The sequence below is a fragment of the Anomalospiza imberbis genome, chromosome 2 (genome assembly GCF_031753505.1).
Source record: "Anomalospiza imberbis isolate Cuckoo-Finch-1a 21T00152 chromosome 2, ASM3175350v1, whole genome shotgun sequence".
NCBI lineage: Eukaryota > Metazoa > Chordata > Aves > Passeriformes > Viduidae > Anomalospiza > Anomalospiza imberbis.
In genome coordinates, this window is record NC_089682.1 from 76,092,354 (window position 1) to 76,117,112 (window position 24,759).

A 24,759-nucleotide genomic window follows, 5' to 3' on the forward strand; every position below is an offset into this window, starting at 1 on the left:
TCTGCTTGAGTGGCCAAGGTAGTTATTCCCCTCTGTGGATTCACTTCCTACATTTGTCTCTGTTGTAGAAGCATTGTACTCAAACTGGACATTCAGTCAGTCCTGTGTCACTCAGTGCTGTGAGTGAAGTCACAACAGTAGAGAGCTGTTCTGACAGCTCGTTTCATCTGGCCTACAGGCTGTCCTAAACACATAAACTGATCTGATGTGTGCCTTTTTGGCAACAGCATCATGTTCATGTACATTCTGCTTTTTTTTAAGGAAGATGACATTCAATGAACTCTGATGCGCTCTGAAACGGTGCATTTAAAAAAGCAACAAAGGATCTTCTGCCCCTGAATATTCCCTTTCTCACACTGATCCTCCAAACTTCAAAGTCGTAGGTATAATTTATTCAGACGGTTGGGGTTTTTTTGTGGAGAGCATTGGCCAGTTTTCATATGAACCCAAACATCCGAAGAAGCATCTGTGTTCCCATGAGCGAGGACGAGCATCAAGAACCACTTGGCTCTGCTCTTCGACCCATCGCTTTCCCGTGGTCAAAAAAATCAGTTTGCCTTGGCTCCCCTACATGTAAAACAGATGAGTTTGTTTAAGTTTGGGGGTCGATTTGGAGGCTTGGCGGGGGTTGCTCCTTTGTTTTTAATGGAAAAGCCTTGAGTGGCCGGGCCAAAGCAGCCGTGTGAATTATCACCCGCACATCTGCACGGAAGAGCCCTCGCTCCCCTCGCAGCGCCCCGCTGCCGCCGCCCCCGCTGCCGCCGCCCCCGCTGCCGCCGCCCGGGCGCCTCCTCCGGGCGGGCGGGGGCTGCCGCGGCGGGGCCGGGCGGCAGCGGCGGGGCAATGTCGGAGCACAGCACGCTGCTCCACCTGCTCGCCGGAGGGTGAGTGCCCCGGGAGGCGGGCGGGGGCAGGAGGGCGCCCTGGGGCGGGATTCGGGCCGCTGGTCCAGCGGCAGCCGCCGCCCGGGAGCCGGGGCAGAGCAGCCCCCGCCGGCTCCGCCGTCCTGGCCCGCGCGGGCGCGGCCGTGCGGGTCCGGATCGGGGCTCGGCGCCGTGGAGCAGCCCCGCAGCGCGGCGGGGATTGCCTGGCTCCGCGGCGTGGGAAGACGGAGAGCCTCCCTGTAGGATGTGGAGTTTCGTCCAGCCGGAGCTTGCCGGGGATGCGGGGCAAGGGAAGCGGGGTGCTGAACGAGAGCGCCACTAGGCCTCTTCAGCGGGGCGAGTGGTGGGGCATCCATGTGTTCTGGAGGGCGCCCAGCTCTCTCCATCCGCGCACGGCTGAGATTCCTGTGTCACTTTTCTGGCTTTAAATAGTGCGGCTGATTCTGGTGTTTGGATCCCAGCCGTGCCTCTCTGCATTAGAAGCGTGCCCCTGAGCAAGAAATTTGTCCCGTGGCGTTTCCCCCTTCCTCTCTTGAAAGTCTCAAAACAATGAGCTTCAAGTTTATGGTGCCCTAAAGCAGAAAATAATGTGGTCCTCCGGACATTGCTGAGTAACTGCACAAGTTCTCTGTTTATGCAGCCACCTAATCCTTTTCCAAATTCCACCAACCTGCTGGAGTCCGTGTGACAGTGAGGCCTGTGATACAGTGTGTACAATAAGGCACATAATTTATTTGCTTTTAATTAGTAAATTTCCAGTTTTCTGCAGCTAATGCAGTTCTTGTGCTATGTCAATCTTCGTATATGTGTACCTGTCCTCTCTGTTCCCATTCTTACTTTGTATATGTTATTCTTTTTATTAATTTATCCTTTGAACTATATAATCATTACATCTTAGAGTTTCTTAATACATTTATCTTTCTTAGCTTTCTTCTTAAGCTTTTATTTGTCTTTTTCCACCATGGTTCCTGAAAAACTGAGAGTTTGGCTAGTAACAAGAATGTCACTAGTGGGAACTTTGTCAGTCTGTATCTTGTCCTCATCCATTAAGCAATACTCCTGAATTACAGCTAATTAAAACCCTGGGGATAATAATGTGAATAAGAGATGAATGAGAAGTTCAGTTTGTTGCTGCACTATATTTAATATTACTGGTTTATGTAATGAAACAAAACAGGGTCTCATTTATGAAGGAGCAGTTCTCCACTTCGTCTTCTAGTATAGGAACAGGGGACCAGCCAAAGAAACTTGTGAGAGATTCGTTCAAAACTAATGCAAGAACATAGTTCTTCCCACAGTGTGCGTTTAAACTGTGGGACACCTGGCAACAGGATAGTATAAGGCAAAGGCTTCGTATGTGTCCAGTAAGCATTTTAAAAAGATGAATTAAAAAGAATGTGCTGAAGGCTACTAAAAGCAAGGCAACATTTCTGGCTGAGGAAATCCCTGAACTCAAAATTGTGAGAAGCTGGGAGAGTGTTCCAGACGTATTTCTCCTACTCTTCTGTAGGTGACCTTTATTTGTCTGTGTCCTAGGTAGAAACCTGGTTTAACTGCATGTTTGTCTGATTCAGCATTACTATTCTTAAATGAAGATCTTCAAGCCATCTTAATTTTTGGCTAGCCTAAGAGCTAACATGAATTACCAGTAAACTTTGTCACCTCTGTGCATGTGTAAGCACACTTTTTAGATCACTTAAAAATGTTAACAGTGTCTTTTGTATTTCTCAACTAATCCTCTTTTTCTGTCACCTCAAACTTGTCAGTTTTCCCTTTAAAATGTGAAAGCAAGATCTAGAGGCAAGTACCATTTTTTAAGGTAAAATTACCCGCCTTCTTCAATTAGCACTTTTTGCCACGGCTTTCCTCTGAGAGTACATGTTGTGCTCATTTTCAACTGCTGCTCTTCATCCTATTTTGCAGAAATTGCTTTAGTTCCTGCTTGTAGAGTAATGACACATAATTTTCCATTTCTCCTGAAACAGAAGAATTTTGCAGACCTATGTCTTCCATAGAGTGTAAGCAGCTGTATTGTCATGTAATGCACATTAATACATCACAGTTGAGATTTCTTCTAGTTTTGAACTGGTACACCTCATTTCCTTAGCTTTAATTAATGGATGTTCTTTTTTCCTCTTTAGTTTCACCATTGAGGCACAGCAGCTCATAGTGGGCCTTCACCTCATACTCTCTTTCTGCTGATTAAATGGCCAGTATGCTAAGGAGCAACAATTTCTTTAATTGTTATTATTGTTTTTATAATGCTTTTTTATTATCTGTATGTATCGGTAGCTTCAGGAACACAAAGTCAGGAAACTTACATATACTGGAAGCGTGTGTTCAAACTCAAATCCTAACCATTGCACATGGGGACTGCTTGAAGAAATTAGATACTAAGAGAACATTACATAAACTTTTGCTTCCTTATGCACTATTAGAGAGAAGAATTGTTAGTATACCAAGCAATTGCTTCTCTCAGTGTTTTCCTGATGTATTGTTTGCTCAGCTTTTAGATAAGGAGTTGAAACTGCCCTATTCAGACCTTTTAGACTTTGATCTGTCACCACTGTACTCAGTCTTCTCCTGAACTGGAGACTGTACTTCTGGTCAAAGAAACAACAGGCATGTAAGTCTGGAGCCTGTATAAGACAAATTAATAGAATCTAAGGTAAAGAAGAGGACTGTTGGACCCCTGAGTGAATATGGTCTGTATGGGAAATATCAATGTGGCCTTTGTGAAAGCAGACCCTGCCTCATACAACTCTGGATTGCTACATAGGCTGTGTCTTGGAGTCTGTGCTTGATCAGCTTGTTCACCCAGAGAACCTGAGCCAGGGTATTCACTGTTTTGTCATGTGCTGTCTTCTGAGCTGGAGCTAAATTCAGGAGTCAGAACATTGCCAGACTCCCACTACTCATCATATACCTGCTGAGGGAAATTGCTGCTGATGCACTGCTCTGCAAGTCATCACCATCCTTGTGTACATCTGCCAAGGGCTTGACAAAGCCACATGAGTGTTATGGAATAGCATAGCTAGTTGCCGGCATCATCAGATCCATAATCTCCTAGCTGCCATATCTTCAACTTTTGGATGGGCAATAGGCATCCAGACCTCTCTTTTTTTTTTTTTTTTTACCCCCTTCCTCTTGGCAATGATGTTGAAGCCGTAGGAGCAAAGGCTCTGAGAATACTGTATAAGTTCACTGAGCTGTATAGACTCTTTCAAAATAATTTTCCAGAACTCTTGCTGTTTGCTATCCTGCACTGTCATATGTAATACACCTGACTCTTCCCTGGTATCTTGTGGTTCTTTGGCTGGCTTTTCTTTCTTTGGAGCAGAGTGAGCTTTTTATTAAGTCTCCATCTCTTGTGAAACAAAGCAACTTTGGCTGTTGCAGGTGTGAACGATCGTCCATTCGTCAAAGCCTCTTGCATGGTTTGCATGAAAATTCATCTCAAAATGACCATCCTCTAGAAGAGCAGAGTTATCAGTCTAAGGATTTAGAGGGGCAGAAGCTGAGAACCAAATGTGTCAGTTCTGACCTGTCCCTGGGTGGTGGAAAGGGAAAATGGGGATATGTGTCCTTTCAGCATTCCTGCAGTGTGACAAGAGCCATTGATGGAGATGGTTCATGAGTTCCAAAAATAGGTTTTGCCTGCTGAAGGTCAGAGTCCTCTTTCATTAAGCAAGCCAGGCTTAGAGAGAGCCTGGCTGTTGGCAGAAACTACAGATCTTGCTTACAGGGCCTTGCCAATGTGGTTCTGATGTAATTATGGATTAAAGACATGGGCAGGCTGAGAGGTGGGAGAGTTCTGTGCTGCCCCTCTGTGATCCAGTGTGGCTGTGGCAAAGTGTGGGCCACGGTGCCTGGTGACCTCAGCAGAAGGCTGAGCAGTGAGGGTGGGCAGCAGAAAATGTTTGCTCTGGGGGACCACTGAGTCCCCATGGACTTGGGACTCTTTGTCTCAAATACTGAGTAAGGCTTCAGAGTGAGGCTGCCAGATGATGTCTCAAGCTGAGCTGTTTACGTTAATCAGTGTCAAAGCAGGAGGCCATGTGTGACACAGGCTGGGGTACCTAACCTCCTGTCCCAGAGGGGAGAAGTTGTGGACAAGCAGGGTCAGAGTTATCGCCCTGTTATGGCACAGAGGTCATTCTTACGTGTGCTGCTGTGCCCTAGATGTGGTGGAACAGCTGGAGCCATCCTGACCTGTCCTCTGGAAGTGGTGAAGACACGTCTGCAGTCATCCCAGCTGGCACTGCGGCCTCTGTGCCTCCCAGAGATACAGCTGCCAGGGATGAGTGTGAGGCTGATGAATCCCACCCCACCATCTCCTGGAGTGCTCAAGTTGCTGAGGTGAGTAGGAGAGGGCGGTGTGCCTGTTAGCACCAGGGAGGTGATGGTTTGGCTATCAGGTGGAGGGTGTGAGAGGGGAGAGAAAAAGAGTTGAGCTGAGGCTCTGGAAGCCACAAGTGCAATAGAAAGTTTGATCAGAGCACAGGTACATCTGCTTCTCACTAGTGATCTGTGCTCTTCAAGGCAGCTTAGGGGGCTGGGAGGAATTTCTCAGCTAGTGGTTTGATCAGACCCAGAGGGATGGCATTATCAAGAACAGGATGCAATGACTAGTGAAAAGTGTCCCTGCCCATGGCATAGTAGTTGGAACTAGGTGATCTTCAAAGTCATTTCCAACCCAAGGGCTTCCATGATTCTATGACTGAAGGAGAGAGGAGAAGTGAATGGAGAGAAAATGAGAGCAGGGCAGAAAAAGGATAACATGGGACGTGAGGAGAGGGTGCTACAAGAAATACAAGAACAAAGAAGGAGGATGTAGTGGCGTGTTTCCGGGGGGACCCCCCGGCACGGGTGTCCTCCACACGGCTTCTGAGAGTGCTAATTAGATGAGGGTTTACTGTGGGTCCTACCCCCGGGAGGCAGCATGGTTTCTGGGGGAGAGGGGGGAAAGGGGAGAGAGGGGCTGAGAGGGCACCAGCCAGGAGAGCCAGCAAAGAGAGAGCAAGCACACTGAACAGGGAGATTCAAAGTGGGCGCGGAACAGATCGGGCCAATGGGATTACGGACACAGGATACTGCAGGGGAGGATCACAGGCTTGGAATAAACCGTACATTTTCCAGGGGTGAGACAGAGCATACCATTTAACTAAAATATAACACCACAGGAGGAGGAACAGGAGAGCCCCCAGCTTAGTTATTCTGGTGATTTCTCTGTTCACTTCCTTGTGTAGGGCCATACTTGAGAAGGAAGGCAAACGGTCCCTGTTCCGAGGTCTGGGTCCAAACCTCGCTGGGGTTGCTCCTTCCCGGTGAGTACTGCTCCATGACAGTGCCTCATGTTGTACACTTTTTAAGGGACCTGTGTCATAACTGTCACTCCCCTTTCTGAAAGCAGTCTGGGCCTTGTGCTCACATGCCACAGGACCCCTTCACACAGACATCTTCTGGAGCTTCTGATCATAGTGTTAAGATGATTGCTGGGGGCCAGGTATAAATGGTATCTGATGTCACATTAGACAGAACTGTGATGGGAGTAAGGAAAGTTGGAGTGAGACCACATAGTAGTGTCTCTGCTCCTCATAGGGGAGCTGCAACCTGTTCTGTATTTTTTTCCAACCAGGGCTATATATTTTGCTGCCTATTCTGCTACTAAGGAGAGGCTTAATACTGTCCTGGTACCGGAGTCCAAGAAAGTACACATATTAGCAGCAGCTTGTGCAGGTGAGCCTTTTCTGTCTCAAATCAAAGCCAAGAGGTCCTTCTGTCTGGAAATGCCTATGTGTTTCATTCCTTCTCCATTGCTGCTCTGAAGTTTTCTCCTTCCACATGTGGACAAGTGAGTTCCTTGGGTAACCACATTGACATTGTTTTCTCACTCTTCATTCTTCTTAGGCTCATCTCTTGAAGTCATGTCTTTATCCCTTCAGCTGCTATCATGAGCTCTATTCTGCTGTGAGAGGGAGAAAGCAGTGTGTAATTTAGACCACTCACAGAACCATTTCTCTTGATATATTCCAGTTCTCTAACAAAATCCTCCACTCTTGAAAAATTAGCATTTTGTTTCCTGCCTCTTTGTAACACCCGGGCCTGTAGTAGAGTTTTGTTGGAGGCAGAGGAGCTAATTACCACTAGAAAAAGGCTGGAATAGGGGAGGAGGAGAATCAAATAGTCTGCCCTAAATATCTCTTCTCAAGGTCATTCTCAAATTGCAAATGCCTGCAGCTTGCCAAGCAGAGCTCAGAGAGCTGATAGATCAGCACCTCTTCACAAACTGGCAGCATGATCCTGGCACTCACAGCTGTCTTCCTCTTCTGTTCCCCAGGCATTAGCTCAGCCACACTCACCAACCCCATCTGGCTAGTGAAAACCAGGATGCAGCTGGAAGCCAGGTAAGGCAGGCCTGCAGTGCAGAGCCACTCCATGTCACATCAGGATTGGTTTGGTGGGCAGAGAGAAGTCTGTGATTTCTCATCAGAACATGGCACGTCATAGGCTGAGCAAGAGGCTTATGGCTGTGTTCACAACAGCACTATAGGTTGGGGTGCAGTATGCTGTCCTAACCCTGTCCCTTCTTTCCAGGGTGAAGGGGGAGATGGCCAGAAACACTCTCCAGTGTGCCATGCACGTGTACCGCACAGAAGGCCTGCGTGGATTTTACCGTGGGATCACTGCCTCCTATGCTGGAGTGTCAGAGACCATCATACACTTTGTCATCTATGAAGCACTGAAAAAAGAGCTGAGAAACAGCCAGTATTCCCATTCCCCATCACTCACACTTCCACCAAACAACAATTTCTTCGGACTAATGAGCGCTGCTGCTGTCTCCAAAACATGCGCTACATGCATTGCATATCCACACGGTCAGTGGGTCCGCTCTCCTTGCTTCTGTTCCCCTGGATGGGAGATGACACGCCTGTAGGATCCACCCACTAATATGTGGCTTCCCTTCTTGTCTCTCCAGAGGTCATCCGGACGCGGTTGCGAGAGGAAGGGTCACGGTACCGTTCCTTTGTGCAGACTCTGCAGCTCGTGGTCCGTGAAGAGGGACCCTTGGCTTTATACCGGGGGCTCCTGGTGCACCTGATCCGCCAGATCCCAAACGCAGCCATCATGATGGCTACCTATGAACTCATCGTACATCTCGCCTCCTCCACCTTGTAAGCTGTAGCACTTGGCTGAGGCTGCTGTGGAGGTACGGGGACATTGTGGTCCTGAGACCTGGTGTTTTGCAGGGCTCTGAGAGGTGGAGCTTTTGTCATAGATCAGATCTGGGTCAGGCATTCTCAGGACACAATGACTGTTTTGTGCCAAGTTTTTTGCTCCAATGTGCACAGTGTAGCCTTTTTTTTTCCTTCTGGAAACTTGAATTATTCCAGTGCATCAAGATGTCAGGGCATTGGTTTGACAGTTCCTGTTGTAAACTCCCTTGATGAAACAAAGGCATAGAATTTACTGGGAAGGAGACAAAGCAGAAAAGTGTGTCTTACCCCAGCATGTTCACTTCTTTTGGACCCAGTAACAACCGTATGTGGGCACAGTGGAAATAAAGACAGCCTAGAGCTGAAACATCTGAGAGAACTGCAGCAAGCAGAGATCGTGTGCTGCAACCTTTGCCCTCAGAGGGGCTCTTCCACTCTCATTTACCATACTGCCTTCTTGCTCCTAAGGAGGATTGCTCAACCGTGGCTGCCAATAAATTGCAAAATTTTCCTCTGGGTCCCTCACATGTTGCAGCCATTGCCCCAACATGTGTCAGGCAGCTGACAGCCCCTTTTTGTCTTGCAGGGTCTGAAAAACCAGACCAAGTAGATCCAGGGAAGAAGCACAACCTGCTCTGAAGCACTATCCTAACAACTCGTGCTACAGCTGGGCTCAGAGCCATGCTCTGCTTGTATCTGTTGTGTTTCCATCCCCTCCACGCTCAGCAGAAAGAAGATGCCTCCTTGCCCCAGAAGTGCTGGGGCTGTTCTACAAACTGGAACCCCTGTTATAAAAATACTCTATCATACTGATTAAGAAAGCAGATCATGTGACAAGATAGATTAAGCTAAGGAGATGTGGCCAGTTTCTGTTGATACACTAAGTGTATGGTAAGAGCCTTATTTATTTTCCTGTGTTCAAGAATTCAGTTTGCTGCATGTGCTACATTTGCCTGCAACAGGCTTGAATGCCTTCTGTTCTTTCGTGGGTCCCTAGCACAGAGTCCTGGGGAAGGCTACATCGTGTTTACAGAGCATTTTGATTCTCAAAAATGCAGGGGGTAGGGTCGTGAGTGATGTATAATTCTTGTTTCATCACATGCTAAAAAATGTAACCCTTCCCCGAGATAAGGTAGTAATTTCAGTAAATACATGATCTGGACAAGGTCCAGTTTCACATTAGAAGCTACACTATTTCTTTCCCTGGTTGTGGTGAAAAACTGCAGAAGTCCTGAATGTTTTATTTGAAATCCATTTATTTTAAAATCCACTTTGTTTCCTCATCTTTCTTACCTTCATTCATTTAGTATTAGGAGTATTGACAATTTTACAAAGCGACACAAAGCTGCAGTGGTTTGTTGGTTGTTTTTTTTTTTTTTTGCATGAAACGAGAATAAACCTCAAATGACAACATTGAAAAAATATACAATATATATATATAATATCTGGGGAGGGGTTGTGAGAAACCCCACTCTGAGCCCTATGGCTGGCTCTGCCTTTCAGATTTCCTTTCTTTCCAAGACCTGCATCACAGTTTGAACTGTGCCACCATCATGTGTAAGTGCCCTAACACATGTTTCTGGAGAGCCAGATGGGGGATCAGTAACGTGGGGAATGTCCACAACGAGAATGGCAGAAGATGAAGGAACATGGGAGGCAGAAATGATCAGTGAGGGAGGAGCACATGTGTACACGGTGGGGGAGGAAAGAAGTTGAAAGTAAGACACCTCCTCCTTCCTGCCATATGTTTTGGGGGCATCCACTGGGCGGGTGTTTTAAAGCTCCTAGTAGCGGTGAGAGACGTCACTTTTGCCGATGATGCGCCGGTCATTCATGTCACTGCTGTCCGGGGAGTCGGGTGTCTCCGAGTCGGTGCTGTCTTCATCATCCTCCATGCCCTCGCCAGCTCTGCCCTCCACACTCCCTGCTGCCCTCTCCTGACAGCTCTGGTAGGACTGGGGAGGTGAGATGGGGTAAGGGGAAGGGTCTGACAACCCAGCTGCCCGCCCAGCCCTGGCCGCAGCGGCCGCTCCTCACCTCCATGGGGTTGACGATGATGGTGAGGGCCGAGTCATCCCAGAACATGTCGCTCTCTTTGCCTCCAGTGCTGGTGTGCCCCGACTCAGCAGCCCCGGGGACCTCTTGCCCCATTCCCCGGCGGTGCAGGGAGTGGATGCGCAGGATGCCGAGGACCACCATAAGCGCCAGGAAGCCCACACACACCACGATGATGACAGTGGCAGCACTGGGGACCACTTTGGAGAAAGAAAGCGAGAAATTGTGTCTCGAGTCTGTCACAGAAACATGCATTTCCAACCTGACATGCAGGAACTGAGATCCCTGGGCAGAGCCTGGGTTTTTGGTCTGTGCAGGAACATAGCCTGACTTGTCTGTGCCCCTGGGCACAGGCAGTTCCTATGATGTCAGCCTGGCCTGTAGACTCTTCACATCTTTATCTGCAGAATTTGCCAGAATATGTTGCACCGCATATATCTGTATCCTGCTCTTGGGAGGGAGAAATGTGTGCTGGGGACAGCCTCTAAGGGCTCGAGGATGATTTTCAGAGAGTGTGATTTCTGTGCAAGCGGAAGAGAAAGCAAGAAGCCAAAAGATGCCTTCATTGCACATGGAGCAGATGTGAATGCTATGATGGATTTCTAATAAGTGCTGTGGCAAAAGCCTGGCTTCTCCACAGTAGAAAACCTGAAATTCATCTAAAACCCTTAGCCCAACTCCTACATGTTTGTTTTAGGCTGTAGACTGACCCTCAACTCCCCAGATAACCACATTCCCTGCAAAATCTATCTAGGCCCTCCACAAATTTTTTTGTATGGTTCTGTTCAGCAGGGACAAGTTTGCTGCTGCCAGCAGGCAGAGCTGGGGAAGGGAGAGGCAAAGGCTGGCACATGCATAGGCTCCCCCTGCAGTACAAGGCAGTCCAGCTCCAGTCCTCCAGTCCAGCTGCAGGACTGGACCAGCTGGATTTCAGCTACTTTGGAAGCTGCAGCAAAAGCTAGCTCAAAGGTGCCTTGCACGTCCCCTACAACAGGGGACCAAAATGTCTGTATGTAACAAGTCCCAGAGCTTTCACAGCCCAGGAGGAATTGATTGGAGTGTGGTCATGCCTGAAGCACAGGGCTACCAGCACAGACAAACATCAAGTCTAGCTTTCAGGCTTCTCTCTCCTCTGTTTTGGGGGCAAGAATTCTCCTCTTGTCTGTGTGGTGTCATCTCCTGTATTTCCCTGCCTTGCTGACCACCACCTTTCTTTCTTTAGAGCAGTGGCAGTCTTGACTCACTTTTCTCTCCTGCTGTTGAAGCTTCTTTTGGAAATTACACAAGCCCACACAGCACCTTTGCAAGGTGCATGAATGAAGTCAGCTTACAGTTACTCTTTTTAGACCCTCTGAGGTGTAGAATTCAGTCTGCTTCTACACCAAGAAGAAAATATTCCACAAGAGGAGGATTGTTGCAGTATGCTCTAAAATACAGTTTGACAGAGACTGCAGTCTGCTGGCTAACAATGAGTGGAACAGGACAGTATAACGAGAATAATGATAATGGGTGCAGGGAGCCTGAGAGGAATCCTCCACTATAGGTTCTGTCAGGATGTCAGGAAATGAGCATCCTGATCTAAAGGAATAAACCCAAAAGATAGTGTTACATACTTGGGTTGTTGTGGGTGCTTGCCAAACTGTGCCCAGACAGCTCTGCAGGTAAATGATGGCCTCGGTGCACAAACTGCTGGGAGCTCAGAATATGGTTAGGATGAGCAGCTCGGTTCATGTTGTGGAGAACATTCACCTGCAGAAAGACCAGAGTGAGGGGACTCAACCCTGTGTCCATGGCACATTCTATGCATTCCCACGCACCATGTCCTCCCCATGCATGCAGAAGAATCTCTGTGTGCAGGTATCAGTCTCGTACCTCGACAGTAAACTCATTGCTGGAGTAGCGTCCGTTCATCTCAGTGCAGGACAGGTGAAACTTCCTTTCATAGAGGGCAGCACCGTGGTTGATGTGGTAGGAGACCTGGCGTAGGATCTCCTCGTAAACCGCAATGCTCTCCACGCCTGAGACAAGAAGAGAGGGGTGGGGTGAGGAAGCTCCTGCTCCAAAGTCACCTGGCATCCTAACGCTGCAGCAGCAGAGGGATCCAAGGTAATGCTCGGTTCATTAATTTTGGGAAGGGCTCAGAGATAGAGCTGGCTGAGGAGGACCTGATGGAATCCGTGCTTGCATCGCTAAAACCAGTGGAAGGGAAGGAAGGATTGAGAGCAACAGCCTTGTTACGTTCTGGAGAGTACAAAAGTGTTGTACTAGTCCACAAGCTGTGGGACATGTTGTCCCTGTCATGTCATGCAAAATGCTACTGACATCTGGGAACACCAAACCCCAAGGAGTAATTCAGGAGGAGTGATACAGGCCTGGGTGAGAGCTGACACCATGTCCCAGTACTTTGTGCTGGAGGAAAAACCACCTCCCCAAGGAAATGATCAGCGACTTCCAAAAACCAGGAGTTCATGAAATGATTACATCTCAGTGTCACAAAGTACACCAACACAGCGTAACGTCAGGTGCTTCTCCCAGTGATGCCTGACAGTTGGTGACAGAGGCATAACTAGATAGCTGTGACCATGGAGAGGACGTACCTGTGATGGTCAGGTAGGCAGAGGTGTTAACGAGCTCCAGGCCCCGCTGCTGCAGCAGTGCCCCATCCAGGAGCAGGTACTCCCTCTCTGGGTCCAAGTCATCTCCTACCAGTGAGATCTCGCAGCCATCCAGGTTGTGCACAATCTCATCTGACATTCGTGTGTCTGTCACTGAGATGCAAACAGAAAGGAGATATGGCCAGTAAGCCAGAGAGCCATCAGAGAAGGAAGGAGTTACTCAGAGGGGAACCTGCTTACCTAAGAGTGCTCACATCATATGTATTTACTTCTCCTTCTCCACCTAGCACTGACCTTAAGTAAAATCACTGTCAGTCTAATTACTTGTTTCAGGATGGTTCTAATGACATTATCTATGCACATAATAAAGTCACTTTATTTTGGAACAACATACTATTATCAGTCTGGTTCATGATAACACATCTTGGCTGTAAGGACTTTGTTGACAATGACAGTGTGCAAATTAGGAACAACACTCACACATTCCCAGGCCCTGCACGCTTTTGAAAGCTTTCCCCTGTCTCACACTGTTGGTTACCATGGCTGAGATCTTATCTTCTTTAAAATGGCAACCACATTCAATGACTAACTGCTTTCAGCAGGATTGAGAACAATCTGCTCTTAAGTCGAGGAACTCATCATTGTATGAGGAAAGGCAAAGCTTCTAAACAGAAAAGCAGGAGCAAAAAATCCTATTACCAGAAGAGATATGAAAGAAGTGAATGGACACATAGAGCACAGACTGCAGAGAAATTATCTGAGCATGATGGAAAGAAATTGAAGAACAGGTTACTGTAGGGTGTGAGGAAACTGACTGGGAATTCGTAGGAATAAGTGAGGCAGGAAGAGAAGAAAGGGAGCAAGAAGTAAGAAAGAAAGCAGGAGAGAAGGAAGTAGGATGAAACTAAGTAAGTGCAGGAGAAAGGAGAGTAACAGGCAGGACATCCATCTGGCACTGGATTCAATAAAGGGAAATGTAGGTAAAATATAAAAGGGATTAGGAATGAGCAGCCTGGGAAAGAATTAGGAGAGAGTGAGGCAAAGGAACTGAGTGGATAGAAAAAGTACAGGGAGGAGCAGAAAGGGATAAGAGCCGATTAGCCTACATATTGACAGACAATGTGCCCTGCTTCTAAATTTGTAAACTCTCGCTTTCGGGTGTAATTACAGGGCCTGTGCTTCCTCTGCATGACCACAATTCTTGTCTCTTACACCTTGCCCTGTACTCCACTCACCAGTACCATGCCAGTTCTCATCCTTCTTGGCCTCCACCTGGTGAGAAATAGAGCAGGTGATCTGGAGGTTGGGGAACAGGGGAATTCCTTCCGGAGCCTCGAAGTCTGATGCAGGATGAGCAAAGTGGGCATTCCCACTCAGCAGGATCTGGGGAGCATCAGGCTGTAGCACCACAACATAGCCCTCCACATCAGGAATGGAGACACAGGACTCCTCACTGAAACACCTGAAGGAGAGCAGTAGAAAACATCAGTTGCCCCAAGCTTCCAACAACAACATTATAAAGGATTGCCTCCTGCCCATCACTTCCAGGGAAGGGAATATTCTTTTTCCAGCAGTCTTCCTAAAGCTTCCCTACAGCCTGCTGTGCAAGGCAGGGATGTGTGGTAGGAGTGACACCACTGGGAACTGGTGACTTGGTCACATTAACAAACACAGAAAAAATTAAAACCAGTCCTGGAACATGCCTGGAACACTGCAAGTGGAGGCAGAAGTTCTGCATAGGTACTAGGAACCAGTACTACAGTATCCTTTTGGATACTGGATCATTTATCAATTATTTTCAGGAAGATTTTTACCCATTTTGAGACCATCTTAAAATACAATTATTTTAAAATACAAAGTGAGTCAGTGTAACTCTAGTCAAAAGAGAGGCAACCCTCTTGCTGAACTGAGCCAGAGGTGCTGGTTTGCCCACTCACTTGACAGCAGTGGTGAGCCTGAGTGGCCGGACCCCAGGGGTAGCAAAGCGCAGTGAATTCATGTAAGCCACGTGCTGGATCGCGTGGTTAAAGGTTTCCACATCATCACCCTCCAAGGTGAGCAGGGACTGAGAGGGGTTCACATGAACCTAGAGGTGGAAGAAAAGAAAATACTCATGGTTTGGCAAATGACAGGAACCCAGGCTGAGAGAGACACATAGGAGAAAGGTGTGGAGCTGTCTGAGGTGGGGGAGCAGGCAAAGTCCTGGGAAGCCAGGCTGGGGAGGAGAGTGGAGGAGACCCATGCAAACTGGGCAGATGGGCATACCTTCATCCCTTTGCCCAGACTGTCGAAGTCACTGTAATCAAGCCCCTCACGGCAGGCATACAGGCATTCAATAACCTCTCGGCTCTCCAAGCTACCAGGGCGCACAGTGAAGCCAGCCAAGTAACCATGGAAGTAGTGGTGTATCGACAGAGGATCTCCTGAGGGAAACATGGGAGGTGGAGGGTGTGAGAGACATGGCGAGGAAGAGAGCAAAACCACAGAAGCAACAGTGTGAGGGCCATGCAGGGGTAAGGGAGGTAGAGGGATACAGAGGGAGGCATGGGGCATGGAAAAGCCCAGACAACAAAAGCAACAATGTGAGTGACATACAGATGTTAAGGGAGGTAGAGGAGGACAGAGGGTTGAACAGGATATGGAAAAGCAAAGACAAGAAGAAGACAGGGGATGCTGAAGAAAGAAGATGAAAATTTTTGAAATTCCAGATGAGGGAAAGCGAGAAAAACAGACCAACAAAAAAACAAGGGCAGTGAACGGTGGGTAGCATAGAGAAGTTTCTGTCAAACTGCTGAATGCCAGATGGAAACAATTTCTTGTCCCCTTCTCACTCTGCTTCCTGTGAGGGCTTGTAAAAGAAATTACACATTCCACAGATAGTTAGGGATGAGGTGACATCTCCTGATGTCTCTAACGGCTATTGTGTCCTTCAGAGACCAGCTTTAATGATCAGGCAAGAGTACCCTTTATCCACACAAAAAGCATACTCCAACTCTCAAAGCAGGCTGCAGTCCTTCCATCAACCTTTTCATGCTCCACAGCTACTAAGGTATCAAGGACCAATCTGCCAAATAAGGGGTTTCCTCCCACAGTGGAGGGAGGTGGCAGGACAGGACTGGGGAAGCTGTATGAGGAAGGCACCATGCAAGAAGTGATAGTCATGCACAGTCAAGAGGGGAAGAGATCCATCTTCTTTCTTTTCCCTACCTTGCACAGAGTCAGTGGCGTTCTCGCTTCCTTTGGTTTTCTCTTTGGTTTTCTCCTCTGCAAAAGGAGAACATCTGGATGAGCAATAAGGCACTGGAAGATGGTAGTTACAGGGTCAGGCAAGTATCTCTACAAGGGCCTGTACTGGCCAGTCCCCAAGAACAGCTCTCTGCCAAGCAGTGCACCCTTCAGCCCTAGAGACAGCACATCACAGATGACAGAGGGCAGAGTTCCTCTCATGAAGCTGATGCTGAGATTGTAGGACAAGTAACTGACTTAAGGGATAAACTATAGTGTTTGCAGTTTTTCAATCCTTTCCCAATGTTATCTATTTTGGGAATTAGCCATGTTCTCAACATCCCTTAGAGACTCAGATAGCTCCAGGAGAGGGTCCCAAGCTGATGTATATTGGTTGTCTGCAAAACGCCAATCAAGACAGCACAGAGCTGTGGGGAGGTCTCTGACCTCAGAGAAGCAGCAGTACAGCAAATATTTGATCTTGCTAGAAATTTCTGCTGAAGTGAAGGCAAGCAGTAGGAAAATTCCTTTAGTTCTGTCCTGTTTCAGTCTAGCAGGAGAACTGACGGATCTGAGGAATGCAGCCTTGCATCTCCACAGAACAGGTTTTAATCTAGTAGTGGCCTAACTTTGTTCCTTACCCAATTTTTGTCTTTCAACCCAATTCCTATACAGAAGGATTTATGACTTTTTCATAAAGACCCTCAAGACAGAGAAAACTCCATCAACACAATCAGCAGCACAAATAGAACTGCCTGCTTTCTGGTGAAAGGCTTTGATAGAAACGCCAGTGCCTGAATCAGGTACAGAGTTTCAACTCTCCTGCCTGAAAGTTGGTTATCCCTTGCATATTCTATGGTTGTTATCCAGGAAGCTGCCATTGACACTTTCCCCTGAGCTGTTACTACCTTGGTCCACGAGGAAGGAGGAGCCACACTAGCTTTGGTGCCAAGCAGGCAAGATGGCTGCAGAGTGATTTGCATCATTTAGTACTGGGTGATATTTCTTTCACCTTTCCTGGGTCTCCCTCCACCCCTTTTTTCCCACATGGGATGATCACGGCTTGGGGAGTGGGCACTCACCGGCCCAGCAGGCCCCGATCATGAGGGACGGCTCCGGCCGCGGTGGGTGGATGAGGCCGTTGTCGTGGATCAGGGCAGGGTCGTAAGAGACACCATCCACGTACAGCGTGACCGTGGGGAACTCCAGGTTGAGGGCGTAATGGTGCCACTCGTCGTCACAGACCTGCGGCAGACAGCAGAGCACGGCATCAGCAAAGGGAAAGAGGAGAAGGGACGTGGGGAGGATGCAAACCCTTCCTCACCTGCTCAAGCTTCCAGAGGAATTTCACAGGCCTTGCGCTTTCCAGCAACGGCCAGTAGAGGAAAGAAATCCGGCAGCCATGCACAGCCAGAGAGTAGTGCGAGTAGCCATCCTCTGCCAGGGACAAGGACAGGGAGTTGAGTGTCACACTCCAAGCAGTCCCACTAGCCAGAACTCAGAAGCCCACGCTGCCATGCACGACTGGCACTCAGCACCGTGTGCTCAAAGGAGGCTTGAGCGCTCCGAGGAAAAGGGACACCTAAAGTAGCTGTGTTCCTAAGGAGGAACCCCTGCCCCAGTCCTGCTTTGGAATGTCAGAGATTTACCCCTGCAGGGACAACCCCTCCTAAGGAGTGAAGAGGCAGTGGGCAGAAGTGTCACCACCCCGGGAGAAGTCTCACCACTCCGCACTGTACTGCAGATCACCGTCTCCTCTTCCCGCCTGCCTTTGCTGGGCACCACGGCATGCTTCATCCACACGGACAGGGTGAAGTGGTCACTCAGCCCCTCGTGGCCATTCGGCCCATTCACCACAGGCACCTGGGCAGCCTGGCTGCCATTGAACCAGTAGATGAGGCTGCTGTCCTGGCTGTAGTGCACCGAGAGCCGCGCTGTCCAATTTGCTGTGGGGCTAGGCACTGGCAGCAGGTCAATCTCTCCTGAGGCAGCACCTACCAAGAAGGGAGGGAGTCAGGAATGTTGGCATGGGAGGATAAGGAGCCTGAGAACTGGGGATCAGATGAAGTGGGCACTGGAACCCTCACTGTAATGTCTCAGTGCACAGGGAGATGAGGAGCTGCCTAAAGTCCTTCTTCTGTCTGGAGAAGAATGGTGACTTTTTGTTCAGTGCTGAGAGAAGTCCCACAGACTCTGCATACTAGGACAATGCACAGAAGTCTCTGGATTCCCAGCAAGGAAAGCGCAGGTAGTCCCTTATAAAACTAGGCAGTTGTGGAAGTGTTCAGTGCCAGGTTGGATGAGACTCTGAGCAACCTGGCCTAGTGCAAGGTGTTGCTGTCTCTGGCAGGGATGTTGGAACTAGAGGATCTTTAAGGTTCCTTCCAGTCCAAACCATTCCACGATTCCATGAGATATGGGCAGGAACACCCATTGCCCCTCAGTGCAACACACAAGCTCAGTGTCCTCCCACCCCAGTGACCACAGCAGACATGAGGAATATGTTCCCCGGAACCTCTGCTGCGTGAGGAGCAGGGTGCTGTGCCACAGCCCCCCTTAGCCCAGGAAAGAACCAATTCACCACAGAGTTTGCGCAGGGACTTCTCGGAGTAGTTATCCCGGTCACAGCCCTTGGCCACATGGTTTGTCTGCAGCTCCACGGTGGCCTGGATGTTCCACAGTGGCTCATCACAGGTCTCCAGGTGAATGGTGGGGAAAAGTGCGAGGCTGCCTGCACCAGGAGTGTACTCAATCCTCTTGTTCCAGCCTAAAATGGAAAGGAGTGAAAGTGAGGGATTAGGAACTGCCAAGGACACAGGGCCAGAACACCTGGCATACACACAAGTGGCATCTATGGATTAGTCCAAATTTTTGTCCCTTTCCATATTGGAAACACAGCTTTACACAGCTGGCATCAATGCATGGAAAGATGTCCTAGAAGCACAGAGTCCGAGGTCCCAGCTTCCACAGCTAATACTGGTCATCACTCTGTGGTTGGTCAGCTCTCAGAGCAGGTGTTTAGCTGCATTGATTTCCCCTTAATTCTAATTGACTAAGGTGACCCTTCAAGAACACATCACCACTGGAAAAGACAAATATCTCCCAGAAGAGCAGCCCCAAAACCAATCTTTGCTGAATACAGTCCATGAGCCTTATCAAACACACGGCAGCTCACAGTAATCCAAGGAATCATTTTATAATGTTAGAATTTACCTTTCAATGCCTTTGCAACAGACTTAGACATCTGCTGTGTCCCCTGATGGAGATGGGCTGGTGCCAGAACTGAACCATATATATGGGCATACAAATTTATATGTGTATATACAAACATTCGTGATGAGCAGGACTGCGTAGTAGCTGAGCAAAAGCGAAGACAAAAGATAAATGTGTTTGGAGGTTTCATACCCTGCCAGCTGGGCTTGCAGGTGGGTTTCACCTGGATTTCCACTTCAGCATCATCAGAAGCTCTCTTCTTTCCACAGTCATAGGCTGTCACTGTGAATTTGTAGACACGATCCGCACTGTACTGCAGTTTCTCCGTGTTCTCAATGTTCCCTGGTTTGCAAAACAAAGAGATCAAGGTAGAGGACAGGCAGTCTCCTCAAAGACGTTCCTTCTAAAAATCACTCATATCTTTGATCAATGACAAAAACAACCAAAAAAGAGTTGAGTCACCCTGCCCAGTGTCACTTTGTAACAAGTTATAGCATCCCACAAAATGGATGCTGCTGCTCTCACCAGGACAGATCAGCAGTGCTGCAAAATGTATATAGCACAGCTCTGCCTTCAGATGGGGCTGGCAGAGAAGGAGCAGAGCAGGAGAACAGGAGTGATGTGAGCACGGTGGGTGTGGATTCTTACCATCGTTGTCAATGAGGAAGGGAATATTCGGGGTCAGGATCTCATAGTAGCAGATCTGGCTGTACTGCGGTGAGCAGTCCCCGTCGATGGCCTCCACACGCAAGATGCGGTCATACAGCTTTCCCTCCGTCACTGCCACGCGATACAGCTTCTCCACAAAGACGGGAGCAAACTCATTCACATCGTTTACTCGGACGTGCACTGTGGCCCTGATGCAGAGAGACATCAATAAGAACTGATGGGCTGATTACGAGCCATGCACCACGTAAATTTCAGAGTAAGTCATTATTTTAAAGAGCACCACTCTGATTTCCAGCTGTCAAAAGCAAGGACAAGGAAAGACACCTTGATTTCAGTGCAGCAATGCTGTCACACAGGTGCTTGGACAATGGTTTCCAACCACTCAGAAAGAGCAAATGTAATAATAATGCAACCTGGACCTCCTACCTCTATGCAAAAATGTAAAACATCACTTTTAGAAACTGCTGTCAAACAGCCCTCCTTTCTGTATTCACTCATGTGACAGGCAGTGAACATTTTTCTTTGGGTCTTCTTAGCATGTTGAGTTACAATGTCATGGCTAGAGAAAAATACTTCTGGCTAAACAAAGTATTTCCACAGCAACTTTCCTTTGCATTTTTGTCATAGATCACATTTTGTAGCATGCAGCAATGTCTGCATGAACTTACTTGTGTGATTTTTTGGTATTTGCTCCATCAGGTCCCTCTCCACAGTCATAGGCCTGGATGGTAAATGTGTGCTCCTTATGCGCTTCACAATCCACTGGTTCCTTGGCTCGGATCAGCCCCTCTCCTGTAGCTTTGTCCAGGATCACAGCTTCAAAAGGTACCCCTGATCCATGGATCCTGAAGCCACAGATTTCACCTGGTACACACAAAAAGAGAGAGGAAGGAGAGAAAGAAAAGGACTGAGGAGAGCACATTACATCCCTTTCTTTCCTTTCTTTTTCTTCCTTTCTAACTTACACTTTCCATTCTCCCCCATTATCATCCTTCATTTTGAGCAGTTTTTGACTCCCTAGGACTTCCTCCTCCTATCCCTTACAGCCATTAATGGTGCAGATTGCCATCTACTGGAGAATACTCCCACGGCAAAGAGTCCTGACCAGCATCAGGAAAGATTGAAGGTTACAAGGCTCAAGCTACATTTATTACTGCTACACAGTCCTGGGGGGAGTACCTTATTTCCCCTCCACATGCCTCAGGGAGGCAAAACGGGCCATATACTGCAGATAGCCAGAGCACGAAGATCCACGATGTCTCATCCACCCACACACGCAGGATGCGCAGAGTACCGCAGGGAACTGCAGATAGGGTCACCTAAACCCTAAAATTCAGCTCGCAGGGACCACATTTACTCTCCCAAAGCTGAAGAAGAATGCATGAGGAAACTCCAGGCGTGGCCTAAGTAAGTACTAGGAATACAACCATTGAAAGCCTGGACTGTTGTTCCGGGGATTTGTGCTCACTGTGAGGGGATGTAGCACTGCCAAGGAAGTGCTACCAGCTTTCTCCAGGGCTCACAGACTCAGCGCTGTGCATGTGATCTTTGGAAATAGCAGAACTGCGTCAAAAAGTAGCTGGCTCCACCCTCAGTTCCTCTCCCTAAGGAAACCGCTCACAGCATCCTAAATCAAGCTGTGCCCAAATTGCCTCCAGACTTGACTAGGGACCTCGTCTGGAACAAGGTTTGGAGGTGATTGTTTCCTGAGGAGAGGTAGGATCCAGCAGAGGGATGAATGTCACTGTGTCCCTGCCTGTCCATAAGTCTGTCCCTGTCTTCCACCTTGCCAGAGCTGTTCCCCACCTACCTGCATAGCGCAGTGGGGCATCTTTGTCCAGCGCAAACAGCGGTGGGTTGAGCAGGACGGTGTTGTCATTCTCCATGACGATGCCCTGATACTCGGCTTCAATCCATGGTTTGTGCTTGTTTGCTGGGGCAGATTTGGGGTAAGGGATGGAGGACAGGAATGTATTAGCCACCAACTGCAGATTCAGTAGGAAAAAAGAATTTCATCCCCTGGCAAGTAACAACCACCCCTCACCACCTTCTTCTCTAGAAATAAAGATATCTAAAATAGGCTGGGAGAAAAAAGTTATCTTTTTTTAGTTCTACTCATGGGAGACCTCTTCAGAAACAATATGTTCTTTCTTGTGTCCTCATTACTATCTTATTAGAAATAGGTGGAGAAACACCTGGGTGCCCAGAAAAGCTGGAGCAGCTAAAAAAAAGTGAACTCAAGAGGCAAAAGTAGCCTCAGCCTAGAGACAGATTCCAAATACTAAACCCTTTAGCTCAATGAAGCCACAATGGAAGGATCCAGCCTACATCTTCCCTTGGGGTATTCCCAGGGGACAGTGAAGGCATTATCACTTCTGCCTTGCACCCTCGAGACTAAGGCCCAGGACCTACACAGACATGCTCAGGTACAGCTTCAGTCAGCCACCCTATGCACATAACAACCTATTCTGAGAGCCTCTTGCTCCTTCCTTCCCCACTCCATGGTGAGCACCATATTCCTTCGGGCCCTCCTTGCTAATCCCGTTGGCTGGAGCCCAGCCAGGCTTGGCATGGAGGCAGCAGCCAGCAGGAGGCTCTGAAAAATGTCACAGGCCCAGAAATAGCAAATTAATCTTTATCACACAGGCTCCGGGGCAGGGAAAGGGAGAAATAAAGGGTTTGGGGGAGGGAAGGGGAGGGGATAGGAGGGGAGAGAGGAAAAAAAATCATTACAAATTACAAACCCCTCCCCCATGCCCATTCCTTGCCAAATGGGCCTCGGAGATTATATTACATGGCCTAGTTACAACCCCCATTCCCAGATAATCCCCCACTCTCCCACCCCCTGGAGACCAAGATTTATTACAACCCAGCAACACTTTGAGCACAGCATGGCTCAGAGCTGGTGGGGAGTAGGATACAGAGCCATTCCCCTCAAGGGCACTACTTCCAATATGTTGAATCCATCCTCTGCAGCACAGTGTCCTCTGAAAGGCCATACTGGCATGGCCTCGCATTGACTCAAAAGGCGCAGCATCCTGTGCAACCAAGCACTTGTGCATTTCGGGGCCAGGGGGTGCTGCCAGGGGTGGCTGGGGGGCCAGCAGGCAGGGTGACAGGTCAGCAAGGGGATGTCCCAGCAGGGCAGAGTGGGCAGATCCAGCCTGGTGTGGCAGCGAAGAGCGTGGGTTGGCACTTCTCCACCACCGTATTGATTGAGATTATAAAGCATTGCGTAGGAAATCCAGAGAAACATCCATCCTGCTCAGTATGCAGGTGGAATCCTCCCTGTGTGCAAGTGCCCGCGTCTCCCCCTGCCCGCCCATTGTCCCCACCGGATTCCATTCTGTTCCGGCTCTATCCATGCGCCACACCACCGAGGTGGGGATCCAGAGCTATAAATGCCAAATATGCCCTGTTGCTGGGGTAACAAGCTGATGGTACAGAGAGAGATAAATCTTTTGCTGCATCCACCTGCAACTTGGGAATCACCAATCTGATTTCTCGGGAAATGAGTTGTTGGAGAATAGAAAAACATTTTAGGAATATTTTTAGGATACAGACTCCTACCAGGATACAGACTCCTACCAGCTGGAAGAAAGCTCCCGTCAATCTAATATAATTTGCCAAAGGTGGGTAGATGTTTCCGAGTGCAAATTCACAAAGGAGAGGCAGAATCCAGAGCATGAGGGGCCTTTCCTTGCCACCAAGCCCCATGGAAGCAGAGCAGAACAAATAAATGCCCCTGCCAATGTCAGGGTACACACAGCTCTGCAGTGCACCCGCCCCGTAGCCCTGACTCTTCCAAGGCACCCAAAGCACCCTAAGGTGTCATGTTCCCCAATGAGCCCAGAGTCCCTCAATTGTTTACAGATTTTCCCACCCTGTCAGATTACCAGCACACTGACTCCCCTCGGACGAATCTCTCAGGCTTGTCTCTACAGCCACAGATCTAGAAACCCACACCTTTCTCCATCACTCTGTGTGCTCAAAGAACATCTGCATTTAGAAGGTTACAGCTGTAGCACTGGGGTGCTTTGGGGGTCTTTCATCTTTATCACATAAAATACATAAAATCAACCTGCATCGTTAACGTATAACTATGCATAAACAGTTCTTATGGACAGATTGTAGAGGGATGAACTAGGACTGGAAGATGGAGCTAGGGAATGTGTTTTATGAACTGCAGGGGTCTGTGGAGAAACAACGTATTCTCTCTCAGCATGCTAGGGAAGGGATGGGAATCTAAATCCACCCAGTGATAACTAAACAAAAGCAAGACAAGTGGGTGGAAAAGGGGAAAACGCGAGAGGAGCGCTAGGAGACTAAAGAACGGAGAAAAAAGCGGTGGTAGGATGACAGATGGACAAAGTAGAGAATGGAGATGGGATGGCATGAGAGCGCCCGAAGGGGCGAAGAAAGCCGGGGCCGCCGGGGACCGCGGAGATGCCCCGACAAAAACGTGCCGGACGAAGGCGGCGGGCAGCGCGGAGCCGCACCGCCACCGCGGGGGTGATGTACGAGCCGCGGCCAACGTGTCCCTCCAGAGCCCCTCCGCGGGGGCTGCCGGTGGGTCCCAGCGGAGCGCCCGCCGTCGCCCGGGACCGTGCCCGCGGCGCTCCGCCGCTCACCTTTGTTGGAGGCGCTGCCGGGCAGCGCGGCGCAGAGGCAGATCAGAGGGAGGAGGACGGCGGCGCGGGGCCGAGGGTCGCCCATCGCGGCGGCGGCGGTCCCGGCAGGACCCACGCCCTCGCTCCCGCGGCGGCGGCGCGCAGGGACGGCGGCACCGCCGGCAGCCGCTCCGCGCCCCGCCCGGCCCCGCCCCGCACTGCAGCATGACGTCACGGGCGGCGGGGGGCGCAGCCAGTGCGCGCGGCCGCC

The 24,759-nt window shown here is 49.1% G+C and overlaps 3 protein-coding genes across 4 annotated transcripts in view; 1 reads left to right on the forward strand and 2 right to left on the reverse strand.

The window, feature by feature from the left end:
* LOC137469792 (epidermal differentiation-specific protein-like) overlaps nucleotides 1-10,649 on the reverse strand; it is a 64,376-nt gene extending 53,727 nt beyond the window's left edge. Inside the window, exon 1 of the mRNA XM_068182942.1 lies at nucleotides 10,636-10,649. The gene's annotated coding sequence lies outside the window, so the exon portion shown is untranslated. The remainder of the gene's footprint in view (nucleotides 1-10,635) is intronic.
* On the forward strand, nucleotides 765-8,378 carry LOC137469773 (solute carrier family 25 member 33-like). Of its 2 annotated transcripts, none has more exons than XM_068182903.1 (7): nucleotides 765-884; nucleotides 5,067-5,243; nucleotides 6,134-6,211; nucleotides 6,523-6,623; nucleotides 7,225-7,291; nucleotides 7,482-7,762; nucleotides 7,864-8,378. In XM_068182903.1, exons 1-7 carry the CDS (start codon nucleotides 844-846, stop codon nucleotides 8,061-8,063), a joined length of 945 nt encoding a protein of 314 aa, XP_068039004.1. In that variant the 5' UTR covers nucleotides 765-843; the 3' UTR covers nucleotides 8,064-8,378. The 2 variants fall into 2 exon arrangements, with proteins under 2 accessions (XP_068039004.1, XP_068039007.1); XM_068182906.1 differs by lacking the exon at nucleotides 765-884 and adding an exon at nucleotides 1,110-1,330.
* Nucleotides 9,464-24,684, reverse strand: CLSTN3 (calsyntenin 3). The gene is made up of 18 exons (XM_068182796.1): nucleotides 24,510-24,684; nucleotides 21,689-21,811; nucleotides 20,547-20,742; nucleotides 19,858-20,066; nucleotides 19,402-19,551; nucleotides 18,578-18,763; nucleotides 17,721-17,990; nucleotides 17,321-17,433; nucleotides 17,079-17,241; nucleotides 15,979-16,035; nucleotides 15,037-15,194; nucleotides 14,709-14,857; nucleotides 14,007-14,233; nucleotides 12,754-12,924; nucleotides 12,029-12,174; nucleotides 11,770-11,905; nucleotides 10,139-10,356; nucleotides 9,464-10,056 (listed from the first exon to the last, which is right to left on the reverse strand). The coding sequence occupies exons 1-18, from the start codon at nucleotides 24,592-24,594 to the stop codon at nucleotides 9,886-9,888; spliced, it is 2,928 nt and encodes a 975-aa protein (XP_068038897.1). The 5' UTR covers nucleotides 24,595-24,684; the 3' UTR covers nucleotides 9,464-9,885.
* Between the last annotated feature and the right edge of the window lie 75 nt (nucleotides 24,685-24,759).

Coding starts and splice junctions, on each gene's coding strand:
- LOC137469773 (XM_068182903.1), top strand. CDS start 844: ATGTCGGAGCACAGCACGCTGCTCCACCTGCTCGCCGGAGG. Junction 885..5,066: donor CTCCACCTGCTCGCCGGAGG/GTGAGTGCCCCG, acceptor GCTGTGCCCTAG/ATGTGGTGGAACAGCTGGAG. Junction 6,624..7,224: donor ATTAGCAGCAGCTTGTGCAG/GTGAGCCTTTTC, acceptor TCTGTTCCCCAG/GCATTAGCTCAGCCACACTC.
- CLSTN3 (XM_068182796.1), bottom strand. CDS start 24,594: ATGGGCGACCCTCGGCCCCGCGCCGCCGTCCTCCTCCCTCTGATCTGC. Junction 14,858..15,036: donor GTCTGGGCAAAGGGATGAAG/GTATGCCCATCT, acceptor TTCCACCTCTAG/GTTCATGTGAACCCCTCTCA. Junction 12,925..14,006: donor TGAGAACTGGCATGGTACTG/GTGAGTGGAGTA, acceptor TTTGCATCTCAG/TGACAGACACACGAATGTCA.